We start from the raw sequence: 17,101 nt of genomic DNA on the forward strand, positions 1-17,101 counted from the left end.
TGCATTTAAAATTCATACACATATTTATATGCTTGAAGATCCGATCATCATTAACACGTATGTCATGCAAGAGAGCCAATAAAAACATGGAATGGTCAAAGTTAAGGTGTATTGATTGATTCACAATGTCAACTCATGTACTGAGCAACACGCAAGAAAAAACATTCCACCCTAAAAAGTTGCCAGTAGCTTTTGAGGAGCACAGTGAATGAAATTATGTTTTCTACCTTGCTATGTTTAACTAGTAAAAGATAAAAAGGCAGAAAAACATCCTTTCATTCATCATTCTCTCTTCTGATGGTTTCTTTATTTGTGATGCATTTGTAAAGAAACTTTATAAAGCCGGCCTATTACACTTGGACAGTTTGTGCTGCATTCACAGTGCCTGCTGGTAATGAAAGATTGCTCGTAATATTCGCAAAATGATGGAACTATTCATAAGGTCAGTTTAACATTTTATCCTATAGTCTGTTATAATTGACTAATGTATGTAAACTTGCCACCATAGACACAAGTCTGGCGCCAGTACTTAAACAAATGTTGAAATCCAGCCAAAAACTCTCAACTTCAGAAGGAAAAGGTGAAAAAACTATTTCAAATCTACAACTACTAAGTGGTTTGAGCTGTCAGAGGCTAGATGCTCCGGGGGGCAGAGGGTCTTTTAGTTTATGTCTTATTCTCCGTTTTTCTTCCTGCAAGTGTACCCCTGGACTCTTGATCAATCTTGCAAGCACCAAATGTCTCCTCACAACCTTTCACTAAAGGCCATCATCATCAGAAGCCTCTGACTGAGCTGCAGAAGAAATATGGGGTCTGCTTTCATTAGACAAATGGAACATGGCCGGTGTAGGCTACAGTGAGCCTTAAGATATAACATGGGGTTATATGGAGTGGTATGAATGATCAATAGAGATGACTTTAATTTGGGTCAAGATCATGTCGTGGTTAGAGAAAAGGAACAGCAACATATGTATTAGGGAGAAAGACAGGAGTAAACAAAGGTGAATATATGTGTGCACAACATAAACATATTTAAGTGGACAATTTGGACAATAGACGTTTCCTCTGATTTCCCTACCCTCTCCTTTTCTTCCCCCTCGACCTTCTCAGAATGAGCTGCGGTCAAGAATGCACTCTCTGTCCTACAAGTCATGTTGTGGCTTGCTGTTAGACTGATGGTGCTCTCATGAGAATCAGGGTCACTCCGTGAAAATCACAGTGAAATATCACTCTGCTCTGCAGGGTTACTCTTCATGCTAACCAGCCCCTCCTCTCTAACACAATGATTCATAATCAAGACAGTTCCTCAAGCCACTACTTATCTCCACCAGCATCCGCTTGCTATTTATTTTTTCCAAATCACCAGTAAAGCTGTTTTTCTATGCATTCATTCATAATCCTTGTTTTTGTGACAGAAAGAAACACCCCCTCTGTGTTGCCATCAGTTATAAAGGAGCTTCATTGTCCCAGGGTTCAAAGGTTAACAGGGTCTATCAGAGGCAAAATGGAATACTTTGTAATATTTGGGGTCTCCATGATTGAATGCTTCCTCAAAAGATAGTAAAAGGTGCAGCCACTTCTTCCAAGATTGATTATTAAAGTAAAAGTGGTTTTCGTTAATAAAAATGAATAAATAAAAAAAAAAAAAATCACATTATGTGTGTTTCCGTCAACACATTGGAGTGTGTGTGCGTAAGTAAGGGGTGATGCATGTGGAGAGGACGAGAATCTTTTTTATGTGTGAAAATGAGTGTACGAGTGTGTTTTCATCTCTTGTCACTGACACATGCTGGGCTTTTTTTCCTGCTGGTTGCCAATCACAGCCGCCATCTCTGTCCCGCATATTGCAATCTAATGAAATATACTTTCTGTCTGTCAGCCCTTTCAGGAAGCAGACACATTTTCATTATACCACCACCAAAACATGACATTTGTAGTTGTGATGCCAAAGACGTCTCTAGTCAGAATACGAAATAATATCAGTGTTGCCCTTGACATTGTCTACCAATAAGACAATGCTGTCACTGCTTCTATCATGTTTTCTGCACCTTTTCATTTTCTCACCCAATCTATTAAATGCATTTTTAAACTAAGAGGGTTACAATTTTTCACAGTTTTTTCTCTCAACCATTTCTCTCTTAATTTCTGATAGCCAGGGCTTTACAAGTTGTCCAAGCATTGACTGACTACATGAAAACCTTATGGATGATTGTTCATTTTCTTTTTTTCTGTCTTTAACAAGGATCTCCCTCATGAGATGCTTGCATGAACAGATTTGATTACACCAACTTCTGAATAGACACAAATTATGAATTGTTGCAGAAACTCAACAAAATGTCTCAAGTTCATGTTTGCAAGTAAGAAAAAAAATTACATGTGGTGCCAAACACTCACACGGATTCAATTTATAGTATTTCACTTTTGTCTAATCTTTTTTTGGTTGAAATGTGCTCAGAAACATGTCTAAATGTGGACATGTGCTGTCAAAGGCTTCTGTGATCCAGACCCATTGAACAGCCTGGCAGCAGTGCAGAGATGTTAGCAAGCTTCACCTATCTAACCAACTAGAGGCCAAAGTCAAGAGAGGAAGTCTGAGTAAGTGTTCTACATAGTAAATCCCACCCCAAAAAGCAAAAGACAGTAAAAACTAAATATTGAATGCGAAACCTAAAACAAAATTAAAATTAAATGAACAAATAGCTTCAACATTACTCACCAAATATACATATAGAAGTGCTCTCATCCTATTATTACTACAAGTTGGGCTGTCAACTCAAGTAGAGAGGTATCCCTGTTTACATTGGTTATATTATCAAAAAGAAATCCGAAAAGCCATCCAGACATTCATGAACTTATCATTGTTACCCCTAGAAACTCAATTCTTGCTCAGGCTTGGTAGGTATTTCAGCCTGTGTCCGACAGCGTAGCAATGGAGGAGAAAGACAGAGGGTTCCTCCCTAAAGACAGAGGGACAGGAGAGCAGAGTCTCTGTATTTGGACAGAGGCCAGGCAGTGAGGCAGAATCAGGTCACTCTTAGCCATATCCATCTCTCTGCTTCTGTCTGCCTGCCAGGACCAGCACAAAGAGGGCTCTCTTCTGGACTGTGCAGAGGGATCAGCAGATACAGAGTGGAGAGAAAGAGAGGGGGCAGTGGGCGCGCGTGTAAGAGAGAGAGTTGCTCAATGCGATTAGTGGGGACTGAAAGAGATACGCTCTCCAACGCTCTCTGATGTATGGCCTAATCTGGGCTTGTACTGTTCTGAGGGCCCGTTCCATTGGCTACAAGTTCACAAAGTTAATGACACACATTAAACCACAGAGACATGCCGCTCTATGTCGCTGCTCAAATGTTGTAGGCTCCAAAGAGTCCACTTTCTTGCACCTATAGCTATTCCTTTTTATTGCAGTTATCATACTGCATGTGGCACTTTCAATGACTTTCTTCCCCAATCCATTTCAGTATGCTGATTCTGCACTTTGTTTATTATAAACAGCTTGGTTTACTGTGGAGTTATTCATGACTACATGGGGAAACTCCCCTCACAGAGAAACAATGGAAGAGTAAAATGAAAAAAATGTATCCCAGTGGTTGCTCTTTGTATAATTAGCCACTTACACATCCAGTATTTTCTTCTAGCCCTACTGTGCTAAATGACCGACCTACCAGGATGATTGGCAGCACTCGAGAATTATGTCATGACTAAGTGGGTTTTGCAGTGTTCATTCAAAGATATAATGTCAACATTCAATTTCACTATAATAAAACACTGACTGTATGACTCCTGCAGAAACAGTGAGTCACTTTGAAGTAAAGCATCTGCTAAACGGTATTGATTACTTTAGCTATATATCAAGATGTATATCACAATGATTTGAAGGCGCCTTAAGTATGTAAGCTCTCATCCTCTAAAGGAAATCATTTTCATCTTTTCATTTCATATGCATAGAATATTTAACTCAAGATATTATTCACATTTTACTAGTACATGGCAATAGAGGAATCAGACCATTTGAATGAAGCAGTTTTATGTCGCTTATTATATCAAATATCAACTATTTCTATGCTACATCAGAGTAGCTGTCACTCAGCAACAGCATCAGCCTCTTCGGTTGGCAGTGTATAAACAATGCGTAACATGTCAAAATAGTTTTGAGTCAAATATTTGCAAAAAATATATCTTTATGGCTGGAGTAACCACAGTGAGACTGCTGCAAACACTGGGAGGATAAAAAGTGAAATAACTTCAGCCATTATAAGTTAATTTCAGTGTTTAAATTTTAATTGTTATGATTTACTCAACAGACCAGGTTTTATAATTAGCACTTATATAATGAACCTGCTACAATCAGTTATGTTAACTGCACATGACTTCTCTATGTCTTTGGTATTATCTGTGATCTGCCAACACTAGTGAGAAGCTGAACAATTACATCTGGTACCATTTTTTATGCCACTAAAAGTGCAAATTTAAATAAAGCTCTAGCCCTCATTTGGTTATGTGCCTGTGAGTAAGAGAGTTTGTGTGCCAATGTGTGTGTGTGCGTGTGTGTGTGTGTGCGTGTGTGTGCGTGTGTGTGTGTGTGTGTGTGTGGTGTGTGGCTACTGTGCCAAGATGTAGTCTGTCTGACTAGTGATCCATGGTGCCTTCCATCACACTACCAATGCGTGACAGGACACACCATCACACACACCACGAAGTAAACACACACACACAGTGCAAAGCACAATTCCACTCCCACTTCACTAAAAATACTCTGCCAACTCTGTTTGCACTCTTCTTTATGTTTTTTTTTTTCTTATTCAGTCCTAACAGCATCTCATCACAACCTTCTAGCTGTTGTGTCCTGTCTCCATAGATGATTTTCCTATTTCCCTCCTCACAAAAACACAGTCTATTTTGGAAACTGTCCAATCTTATACCCAATTGAGCCATCTGAGAGCTCTTCTCCTTTTAGATGCCCGATTCAGGCAGAAACAGAATGGGTGAGATAGAAACAGAATGCCAAAGGAGAGAAGCCTCAGCATCAAAGCCATGCTGGTCAAATATTCTTACAAACACACAATTACTTTTGATTGCGCATGTATAAACATATTGGCAAGAGCTGAAGAAACAGTGAAACATTTCTCGGATGAAATTTATAGTGTGTCCAGGTCATGGGCAAAATACATTCGACAAGTCAATGCAGCGTTAAGATGAGTGACTTACATCAAATATGTGGATGCAAAAAATAGCATCTATCTCACAAAAACAGAATGACATGTTAATGAGATGGGAAGATACATACACAGCGCATTCCACAACAAACGGAGATATTCTTGTCAAAACTGAATCAAATGAAAAGATTGTTCTTCTTCCTAAGATCAAATGTGCAGTTCATTGTCTTAGTAAGAGCAGGAGTCATTGTGAATCTGTTTCTGATGGCTGGGGTTCACTGCTCTTTGCCACTTTGTTAACACATCCGCAGGGCATTCCAAAAGAGAGAGCATTTTTTGCAGCACTCTGACTGAATCATGCTCAATATTCAGTTTGAATGCAAGAGTGTCGACATGGACTACAAGAGCTGTCACCAAGTAGATTTAACTTCCCCCTTTTATGGAGCCCTCGGGACTGTTTCGAAACCAGTCACAATGATTAGGACTGAAGAAAGAAAGAATATATATGTGGGCACGCACACAGGGCTGGTTCAATGCCTGACAGTGAGGTCATTTCAGGAAAGGTGTGCCATCAATTTTGACACATAAGTGCATTCACAGAATGAAAAGTGGGGAATGACAGCGCAAATTAGTGCATATTCATATTAAACAAAGCGAGAAAATGCAGCAAATGTGTGTATATTGGGGTGTGTACGGGTATACTCGACTATGCACATACTTCTCAGGGAGTGCCTGAAACAAACTTGATTTATTTGCATGTTCTGTTGGCAGGTTTTGATGTGAGGAGGCAGGCTTTGATAAGCCTGTGATATTGTGTAAATCCATGTTTGCGGATGCTCGCACCTGCCAACCGTTAGCTGAGCAGCTATAACAGATAATAAATATTGGTTAGGGAAAACAATCAAATCAAAACGAAACAGCATGAGGATTTTGGAATGAAACTGAGACATCACTAAAGCAGATCCGGAAGAGAGAAGGTAGAAGAATATCACAGGAGAGGTAGCAGTGTAAAAGATGCAGAGATAAGGGGAAAGAGTAAATTCACAAATCCAACTAGGAACTGAAAAAAAACAAAACAACTTAATATCATAAAGAAAACGAGGTTTCAGATAACTTCCTAACCCATATTTTCCGCTTCACTGTATATTGGCAGCAAATCTTTCGTTTCTTCTTGGAATGATCACTAGTTATTACCATCTCGTTTTTCACCCACAACTGTTTTTATTCAAGTGATAAAAAATGAGCTGTGAAAAATAAGTCTGCATGTATTACCAACTACAGCGATGACAGTTTATTAGGTATAATTATCTACATAATTATGATGTGAGTAAAGGATGAAGTAAAGTGAAGTACTATAGGGGTGGGTGACCTGACGATCTCATATCATGGACGGGTTAGGGTTGATCTTACTTTTGCATATACATACTTTTCAGATGAATTATACAGATTGCGTCATTAAAAATGTACTATATTCAGATATTTCATTTTTAAAGTTCAGTCGCTGCTAACTGGCCCATTGTCAACTGTTAAACAGCTAACCCGCTAACAGCAAGGGGGGACAGCAGTCCCTGTTCTGCGTTAGCGAGCTTGGTGTAGCGGTCAGCTGCAAGTGAACTTTCTAATCAAGACACTTTCATACAGCATCTTATAAATGCAAACCAGCGCTGTCCAAATGAATATTCCATTAGAACTAACCAAAACGTGTGATTGGTTGTGGCAGAACCATAAACCGGATACAGCGTTGTAGGAGAAGGAAAGAAGAGCAGCAAGCAGACAAACAACAACTTCCAGTCAAGATTTTCACAATAAAATCAGAGCAGAAACAGGATGTAGATTGTGGTCTGTGATTCTACCCAAAAAGATTGTCCCATCATCTTTTGGCCAGATTGCCCAATATATAGCCACACAGTATGCATATGAGGAGAGTATGGTGGATGGATGTAAAAAAAATAAATAAATAAATAAAAAACAGGGATTTTCAGACTGCTGTTCATTTCCCGCTTGAAACTGATAATGACAGTTATTTGTTTAATCCACGATAGCTCCTTAACCTTAACGTCTGTTTATGATTGTAGCCATGGTCCTCTAACCTTAAAGAAGTACTTATTTAAACCCACACCAAAATCTTTCCCTAAATTCAACCAAGTTGTTTTTGTGCCTAACCCAAAACAAAGCTGTGACCATTACATAAGTTTAACCGCATGTTATTTACTGTAAACATAAGGACGAAGGTGCGGTAGACCCTTCGCCATAGGGGCGCTATTTCAGGATACGCTCTTATTGATCATATCAGAGGACTTGTTGCAACAAAAATTATGAGATTGATTGTTGGAAAAGACAGAGCACACAAGAGTATTTAAGAGCCAGACAAAAAGATAAAGGTAGAGGGGAAAGGAATGAAGGCACCCAAATCAGTCAGTGCTTTCAGGCAGAGGCCAGCCAGCAGAGTATGGTGAAGGAAGCAGGAGACTTGTTTAATCACAGAATAATGATATTGTGATGGATTCTGACCTTTAGCAAGTGGTATCATGTATGGAGATTTAATTAGTGAGCCAGCCAGCAAGCTGGATAGCGGATATGTGGATGGAGTGGGGTGAAGTTGGGGGGGGCAGTCTGGATGTTCTTAATGAATCCACTAGCCTTTCCCTTCCTGAGGATGTGGCCGAGACTGACTCATCAGCAGCAGCAACCAACCACTGATTAAGCTCTGCAATCAGTAGGAGGAGGGATGGAGATGGCCAGCACAGGAGACAACACTGTTCAAAGGTTAAGTTCAATTCAGAAGAAAATAGAAGAAAAGAAAGAGTCAACAAGATGAAACATGAGCATGGGGGGAAGACAGAGGATGTCATATTGGAAGACTTCCTTTCAAGTGAAGGATGAAACAAGGGAGGGATGATCATGTGTGTTGGGGGGACTGTGAGAGAAATCAAGGAAAAGACTCAAAGAAACAGCAGCAGCCGAGTAGAATAATCTAATTAATTGGAGTGAATTCAGAATGTGAAGTCGATAGCACATGACAAATGTGGAAGAATAGCCCGTGGCATGTTAGTTAATGACATGTAATTAATGATCATTAGGAGAAGGGATGAGAGGATGGCCGTGGCCCGTCAGGGACTTACAGGCGACCTTGTGATTTTTCCTCGATGTTTAGGGGGGGTTGAGAAACAGAACTTCACTCTATACTTATGGAGAGCACTGTACGGGAAAGGGGACAGAAGGACAGACATATGTAGGGGGAACACAGTAGAGAAGACGGGTTGGTGGGAAGCATTTCATAAGAACACGAAGAGAAGGACAGGCCAAAGGAGAAAAGAGTGGCATAGGCAGTGAGCAATGAATCAAGGATGAGAGAGAAGAGAGCAGTGTGAATTTATTGCGATCCTGCTGTTTTGTTGCTCTGTTTTTTTTCTGCTGACACAGTGAACATGGAGGGAACAGGCAGCGCTTTTTTTTATAGGTCACATGCCACTTCACAATGATCTATGGATGCAGGCCCTTTGCAGACTTATACTGTTGAGCACGCATTATGTGGCTCAGCCAACCGTGGCCATTTGGGGGAGGCATCCCCCTTATTCTCTCACTTCCCATCTATCCTCTCTTCTGCTCTCTCACCCATCATGCCACTCTCTGCAGGTTCCTCTTTCCATCTCTTCCACTCCAACTGAAAGCCTCTTAAAGATGGTGTAAAGCAACAAATGTCGCAAGTGTCAGGAATAAGTGGTTTTATGTTACTACCCAGGCCTGTGTCCTCCAAATGTACTTGTGACCTTGCACATATTCTTTTGTACTGCAATGATTTGATTATTTCACATTCCAAAGCATTGGCACCTCAAAATATAAATATTTCATTATCACAAATTATTCATCACATAGGATGAATGACTTCACCGTTAATCTAATGGTAGAGCACTTCCTATAAAACCTAAAAAGCGTGCGTACAAGTATGAGTATGATGTTCTTTTTGTGAAGGACCTTGTGAATTTTATTTCTGTGGAAGGTACTATATCAAATAAAATCATTATCATTTATTATAATTATCCAATCACGGAAATGTTCAATAACTCTCATCTGTAACCTGAGTTAGAGGTGAAACAGGCACATCTAGAGATTACTTACATTTCCATACTTTAAAAGTAACTTCATTGGTTGAAAGTTGTAGTTTAATACACATGAAATATGCAAAAAGAAAATTTAGTACAAATTAGTGCAAAAAGGAATTTTTCATTTCATGAATGCCAAAACTTTGCACTGCAGAGAAAAAAGTATGTAATTATATGAATATTTTAATGTTACTTAAAATTCATGATGCATGAATTGTGATGCAAGGTTGTTAGTACACAAACAATTGGCTCCTATTTTAGTGAGGGGGTATTGTGGTCATGGCTGTCATGCATCTATTTTAGCGGCGAAAGTGTGTACACAACATGTGGTTAAGTCTATCCACATTGAGTATGAATGCGTTTCATCCACATAATATCATAAAGAAAACGAGGTTTCAGATAACTTCCTAACCCATATTTTCCGCTTCACTGTATATTGGCAGCAAATCTTTCGTTTCTTCTTGGAATGATCACTAGTTATTACCATCTCGTTTTTCACCCACAACTGTTTTTATTCAAGTGATAAAAAATGAGCTGTGAAAAATAAGTCTGCATGTATTACCAACTACAGCGATGACAGTTTATTAGGTATAATTATCTACATAATTATGATGTGAGTAAAGGATGAAGTAAAGTGAAGTACTATAGGGGTGGGTGACCTGACGATCTCATATCATGGACGGGTTAGGGTTGATCTTACTTTTGCATATACATACTTTTCAGATGAATTATACAGATTGCGTCATTAAAAATGTACTATATTCAGATATTTCATTTTTAAAGTTCAGTCGCTGCTAACTGGCCCATTGTCAACTGTTAAACAGCTAACCCGCTAACAGCAAGGGGGGACAGCAGTCCCTGTTCTGCGTTAGCGAGCTTGGTGTAGCGGTCAGCTGCAAGTGAACTTTCTAATCAAGACACTTTCATACAGCATCTTATAAATGCAAACCAGCGCTGTCCAAATGAATATTCCATTAGAACTAACCAAAACGTGTGATTGGTTGTGGCAGAACCATAAACCGGATACAGCGTTGTAGGAGAAGGAAAGAAGAGCAGCAAGCAGACAAACAACAACTTCCAGTCAAGATTTTCACAATAAAATCAGAGCAGAAACAGGATGTAGTTATATGTAGAAATATGCAAAAAGAAAATTTAGTACAAATTAGTGCAAAAAGGAATTTTTCATTTCATGAATGCCAAAACTTTGCACTGCAGAGAAAAAAGTATGTAATTATATGAATATTTTAATGTTACTTAAAATTCATGATGCATGAATTGTGATGCAAGGTTGTTAGTACACAAACAATTGGCTCCTATTTTAGTGAGGGGGTATTGTGGTCATGGCTGTCATGCATCTATTTTAGCGGCGAAAGTGTGTACACAACATGTGGTTAAGTCTATCCACATTGAGTATGAATGCGTTTCATCCACATCAAAATGTGTGAGCCTGGTGTGTGTGTGTGTGTGTGTGTGTGTGTGTGTGCGCTCATGTTGGTCCATAGGACTACTCTAATGAGCCTGGGAGATGTTCATCCTCTCCCTAATTGGAGGAAAAATACATCATGTTCGAAACACGACAGCATTTGAAAGAGTCAGAGAAAAAGAGAAAGCAAGAAACAGGGAGGATAGTGCAAGAGAAAGGAAGACACTAAGCGAGGAAGAGGGCAAGATAAAGGGGCATACCCTTAATACAAGGCTCCCTCTCATCTAAGCTCCTTCTACACTAACAGTCAAAAGTGACATGCAGCCCACCATTTAAAAAAATTTAATGGTCTGTCATTTTGTGCAAGTCATTTTTATTTTACTACAGTTTAAAAGGGAGATTTTGTGATCACAATGAACTGTTAAGAATGTTATGTTGACTCTATAGACGCAAATTTTTATTTACCTATCAAAAATGTAAGTTTTATAAAGGAGGAAATTGTTTAAGTCGATTTTATGTCAAAGAGACATCCAAAAATTATTGTATTTCCTTCTCCAAGCAGACACTAATGCAATTTATAATAAACAAGATCCTCTTGCAAAGCTGCAAGCTCTGACGATGCCTCCAGTAAGAAATTGGATAGAAATGTGGGGAGAAAATGCAAATAAGGTGTAAATATGGGCCAGAATCCCTTTAAGGAATTGAAGAATCTGAACATTTAAATGGAGCTTTTCACTAGACATGGAATTTTAGAGTTTGATTTTAAACCCAACTTCAGCTCATATTTAATAGGTTACATTAAATTTAAAAAATATATATTGTATCTGAAAAGTCAGCTGCACACATTGTCCACATACAGTATACAGTGTCTCCCATACATTGATTTTTTTGGCAGCCTGGCACAATATCGACATTGACCACCACATAAATATTTTCAGTTTGTTTTTTGACTATTTTAAATGATAAAATCTAATTTCACTGTACAGATGTGCACAGCGCATTTATTCGCTCAGACTCTCTTTGGCCCTGTCCCTCCCTCTCTCTCACAAACATCCGTCTGTCATAGACGGGCTGGCCATCGGGAGCAATGCATCGGTGGGTCAGTGGACCGTGAAAAAATCCATTAAGTTTTTACCGTCCCTGTCAGTCTCTTTATCTGCCCTCTCTGTGTGCCTGTCATTCGAGGTGCGCATCACAGCCTGCTACTTGCATGTGTTGGGCTTGCTGCTCTCAGCTCACTGGTCAATCACAATATGTAAACAACCAACTTGGTCGGTTGGTGTGGCCTGTTATTTGTTTGACACAACACGAAGCAATGGAACTTTGAATATTGTTCAGTTAATTGGTTGTCTTAAAGCACCTGGCAATTAAAATATTTGCAGTGGAGGACCATATATATGTTATTATTTAATAATTAAGAAAGCTACCACCACAAATAGAATCGAATTCTATTCTGTAGAGAGTTGTAAGACAGTGACAAAGACCCTTATTAGATATTTATGTGGCTGTGGAACTCCACAATTAGTGTCTCTTGTGAGTGCAGGATCCTAAAAAGCAGTCTGCCATTCACAATTCAAGTAACCTTGTTTGGTATATTTACGGTTTTGTACGTGTGTGAATGCGTGCATGTGTGCAAGTGTGTGTGCGTGCATGCATGCGTGTTTCCAGGAGAGAGGATGTGAATGATAAATTCAAAGCGTATTTCTGATGATATGGGAGACATCGCGCTCCCAGTCATGCATCATTTAAAGTAGCAAAGGAATTAATCAGAGACTAACAACCAACATTTCATAAAAATCAAACATGAGATATTAGAAAGACAACCATGCATCACAGACACACACCGTTATGTTTCCCCACAACCCTCTATCTTAACATTTAACATGTTCTCATTGTGAAAAAAACTACTAGGGAATATATATGGCCATGTATTACGTCTATTAATTTACTAATGCTCAAGCAATAGGCCTTCAACTTCTGATTTGTCCGTGTAGTGTGTCCACATTTTTATGGCTTAAGCGTCAGCTCCACTCTAAAGCAGCCTAGAATTATCTGATCTGCATTTTAACAAATCACTTAATAAGTGTTCAGAAGTTTTTTTTTTCCATTACTCTACTTTATAAAAAACATTTCTCAGCCTCTAAAAGCCACCATCTCCATCTCCGCAGAAGCCATACTTACAATTGTGGTGGCATGTGTGTGTATGTGTGTCAGAACTCATTTATCTCCTGCAGAGTCCACCGTCACTTGTTCAGCAGGGTCTAATTTATGCGGTGGTGGTGGCGATACTGTGGCGCATGCTGAAATGGCATCATTCCTCAGCACTAACCCCTGTGTGCTCCCTCACGCTTCCTCTCCCTGCTGACAGTTCACCCCAGGCATGATTTATCAGGCCCTCAAGCAGCAGACAAAGGCGCCCCGGCACGTGTGCCGTGCCAGAGACAGATTAATAGATAAACACCGTGATTCCAGAACCAAACACAGGAGAGGGTCAATTTCACAATGTCTTGAGATAGTGCACTGCTAAGGTCAGAGCAATATGGACTAGGCAATGAGAGGATCAAATTTATGTTTCTGAAATATGACCATGACCAAGCGATCAAAATCTTGTTAGAAGTGATGTAGCTGTATAAATTTCCCTTTGATGCTCTTGTGGATAATATGGATTACTGGCCTGAGTGAGGAAGACACTATTTGTCGTTTCAATGATTATATTTCTTGTTAAAATATTTTAGTCTTTGCCCACCAGTATATTCATTCAGTTATCCAATACTACAAAGCTTATGGAGGTGGAACGCAAGTTGTGCCTTTATTTCATTAAGTATAGAAATACTGTACATGCAGTTTCACAGATTATCTATAGGTTGCATTGTTAATTAAATAATAATCAATGCACTGAAACCATCCAGCTGCAACAGTAGACATTTAACTGATCTATATTCTGCAAATCAGACCACTTCAGTGAGGTCTTATTTCAACCCATTAACTACACCTCTCTGAACTCAAAATTGGCAAGTGAGCCCATGGTTCATTTATCCATGCTTCTTATGTAGAAGAACATGATAACTAACAATTCAGTGTGATCAAAGTAATTTTTCTATTTCTTGAGGTTGGCCGATTTTATTAATGATGTACTATGAGATCAAGAAAAAAATGCATGAAATAGCTATGGCTACTTGTGAAGGTGTTCTAAACATGCACCACCCAATTTAACCTTGTTTTTTTATGCGCACAAAGTGAGAAATCAAATGAACTGAATCACTGAATTTGTAATGCTGTTATGGAGAATAGAATTATGGTAATTTGGCTGAGCATTCAGCTGCATTGTTTAAAGGGTGAAAGGATTAAAAGAGGCAGTGGATGGTTAACATCTCATCGTTATGGGATGGAGCGTGAACCCACCCAAGAACACTGTGTTCACGAAGGCCTCCCACAGTGCACCCAAGCTCATTATAGTAACATGGCATAGAGCCTTCACAACTGATTTTCCTCCAGAGATCCTCACTTGTAGCGTCCCTCAATTAGAAATTATTGAAACAATAAGAAATCATTGGTGATTTGTTTTCCTTAATGCAGTCTTACAAATTACCTTTTCCTCAATGAGTGTGTTTGTTCAGTTCTGCTTTACACATAAATGCTCGACACCTGCTGTTCTGGATGTAATACCACATAATTTGTATAACTGTGCATGCACAGTATGTGGGAAATAAATATGATCTTCTGATACAGTCCTGCTATTCTAAACTGGATTATAAACATTTGTAGCGATTGCTCTTCTTCAAAATCTATATATTGTTTTTGTACTTCCACAGTGTCATTAAATTTGTTTACTTACAAACTCACAAAATGTGTGTATTATAGTAGTACTCACCGCACTGCTGCAGGGGATATCTTTGACTTTGAGCCAAGCCAGGTCCAGCGTGCCCTCACCCTTATAGCAGGACTGCAGCCTCTCCTTGATTTTCTCATTGATCTTCCGCAGAGAGAAAACGCACAGTGCAGAGTCCTGGGAGGCCTGACGTGGACGTCTCTTCTGGCCTTTCGAGAAGACAGCAAACAATACATCGTCATCCGGTGCCACATCTAGTGAGCGTGCCAGGATAGCACCAGCTTTGGACAAGTAGGCCGCCTCAAGTAATCGGTACTCCACGTTGCCACTAATGCATCCAATGGGCACCTCCACATAGGAGTTGAAGGCGGTGTCTGCCTTACAAAGGCGGACTATCTTGGAAGTGTAGACCTGCTCCCGCCCAGCAGAGGAGGATCCAGTAGTCGGGCCACCCCCCATTTCAGGCTGTAAAGTCAGAAAGTAGACAAAGTTCCCACTGGCAAAGCCATAGATGTAGTATATGTCAAAGTCTGGGATGACAGTGAAAGTGTCTGAAGGGATCTTAATCATAGAGGCCACAAACTCATCGTGGAAGACATAGGCAAACATGCCATCCTCCTCTGAGTTTCTGGCCAACTTGCGGCTAGAGATGGTAGGGAAATACTCTGGCTTGCCATCCACTGCTGTGGCTACAAACAGCATGTCCGGAGAGGCATTGCCATATGAAACAATGACGCCAAACACAGAGCCACTTTCATTGACACCAGAGAGGTAGTGCTCCTTCTTGTGGAAGGGCTCTCCTAGTTTGAAGAGGTCATCTAGACGGAGGAGTTTGCAGATGCCCTGGTAGAGGCTGCCACATGCCAGCAGCCGGTTCTCCCGATAGTCCATCAGAAGCATCTTGTTGACATTGTTGGTGAGTGTCAACGGCTCACTGCATGGCTGGACAATACGTGGTGGGTAGCACTTGCGGTTGTCATCATCTGGGCCAGTCTCATGGGATACCTGCACCTCCAAGCCCGGAGACAGTTTGTATATGCGATTGACGGCTCCCAAATAAACATTGCCATTGCGATAGTCCACAGCCAGATGGTTGAATGTCCACTCAGGGTTCTCAGCATGAAATGATGCATACTCCTCCTCCTGAAGGGACACTGTGATCACCTGGGAGCCGGCACTGTGAGCCTGTGGGGCTTGCACCACTGTTTGTGATGTCACATGAAGCGCCAGACTAAACAGGAAGCAGCATACAAAAAAGCAGGTCCATGTCCTGGTGAGGGCTGTCATGGCTGTGCTGACGGTGGGAGCAGTGAGGCGAGGGAACGAGGCACAGACCAGTACTGTCGGCCAATCAGGATCAAGCCTCTCTTGAGATGGAGGACATTATGTACCTAAAGAAGAAAGAGACAAACTTCTGTCACAACCAGCAAATTACATTCAAGGCAACTGTCACATGGTATTAATAGATATAAATTATACATATGAAGACATTATGTGGTCACTGTTTAAGTCCTATCTGGCACATATTAAAGCAAAACTTCATTACAAAAAACAATGAGGAAAACCAGTGAAGAGGCCAAACATGAGGGACTCTAGAACAATCTATAATTGGAGAAGAAATGGGCAAGACAAAAAGAAAGAATGAGGCTAGAGCGCAGTAGAGATTTCAAAGAGAGAAATCAAAGTGCGAAGAGAGCTTCAGCCAGTAGGATCAGTTCATGGATTGAGAAAGGGACAGAAGAGGAGTAATGCATTGTCTCAGAGGAGGTGATCAGCATGGCTCTGCACCATCTCTCTGCATGGACCCCTGCCCCTCTCCGCCCCTCCTTGCCTTTCTGCTCCGGCTGCTATGCACCTAATTGATTCTCCCCTCGGAGTAGCAATTTGCATGCTTTGGCGATTTCTCTCTTTTCTCCCAATAGGGCTGCTCACCTGCTGACACTGCTAGCAGAGAGAAAAGGACCTTCTTTCTCTCTTTAAACATACCTACACACCTACACAGACACACACACACACACTCACACTCACAAAGTGGGAGGGTTATGGGCAGAAAAGTAACAATTAGGGAGGAAATGCAAGCGGCTGCAGAAATACATTTCCCTATAGTCTTTGGGTCATTTGCAAAGTCTCAGCAATACAAATAAAGCCACAACAGACAGGTGCACACACAAATACACAGAAATAAATGTAAAACTATGCCACTTAATGGAAATTTTGCATGCAGTGGGTTGCACTGTTATATCTATACTTTCAAAGTACCTTGCACACAGTACAAGATGCATACAAGCACGGATTATCAAGAGGAAATGACAGCATTTCCTGTAAACATGGCGGTCCCCTGTGTGTGTCGCTTGCTCATTAGATCTCTCCAGTGGCAAGCCGGATATCATGAGGAGTAGTGTTCACATAGGTAGTATCAGGGTATTAGTTTTACAGACACACACGTAAGAAAGTTCTGCAACACTAATCCAAATCATATCTTGCATTGAAATGTCACAATGTTATTCTGGTTTAGTGATCCGACATTATACTGAAACCAACATCATCATTGTGATATGAAAATACTATACTAGAAATACTTGTATTCCTA

The 17,101-nt window shown here is 40.3% G+C and overlaps 1 protein-coding gene across 1 annotated transcript in view; it reads right to left on the reverse strand.

The window, feature by feature from the left end:
* Window positions 1-17,101, reverse strand: part of plxna4 (plexin A4) — a 241,531-nt gene that overhangs the window by 200,069 nt on the left and 24,361 nt on the right. The window contains exon 2 of the mRNA XM_056367398.1: window positions 14,554-15,902. Coding sequence (XP_056223373.1) covers window positions 14,554-15,798 — 1,245 coding nt within the window. The 5' untranslated portion in view covers window positions 15,799-15,902. The remainder of the gene's footprint in view (window positions 1-14,553; window positions 15,903-17,101) is intronic.

Source organism: Seriola aureovittata, chromosome 22, assembly GCF_021018895.1.
Source record: "Seriola aureovittata isolate HTS-2021-v1 ecotype China chromosome 22, ASM2101889v1, whole genome shotgun sequence".
Classification (NCBI taxonomy): Eukaryota; Metazoa; Chordata; class Actinopteri; order Carangiformes; family Carangidae; genus Seriola; species Seriola aureovittata.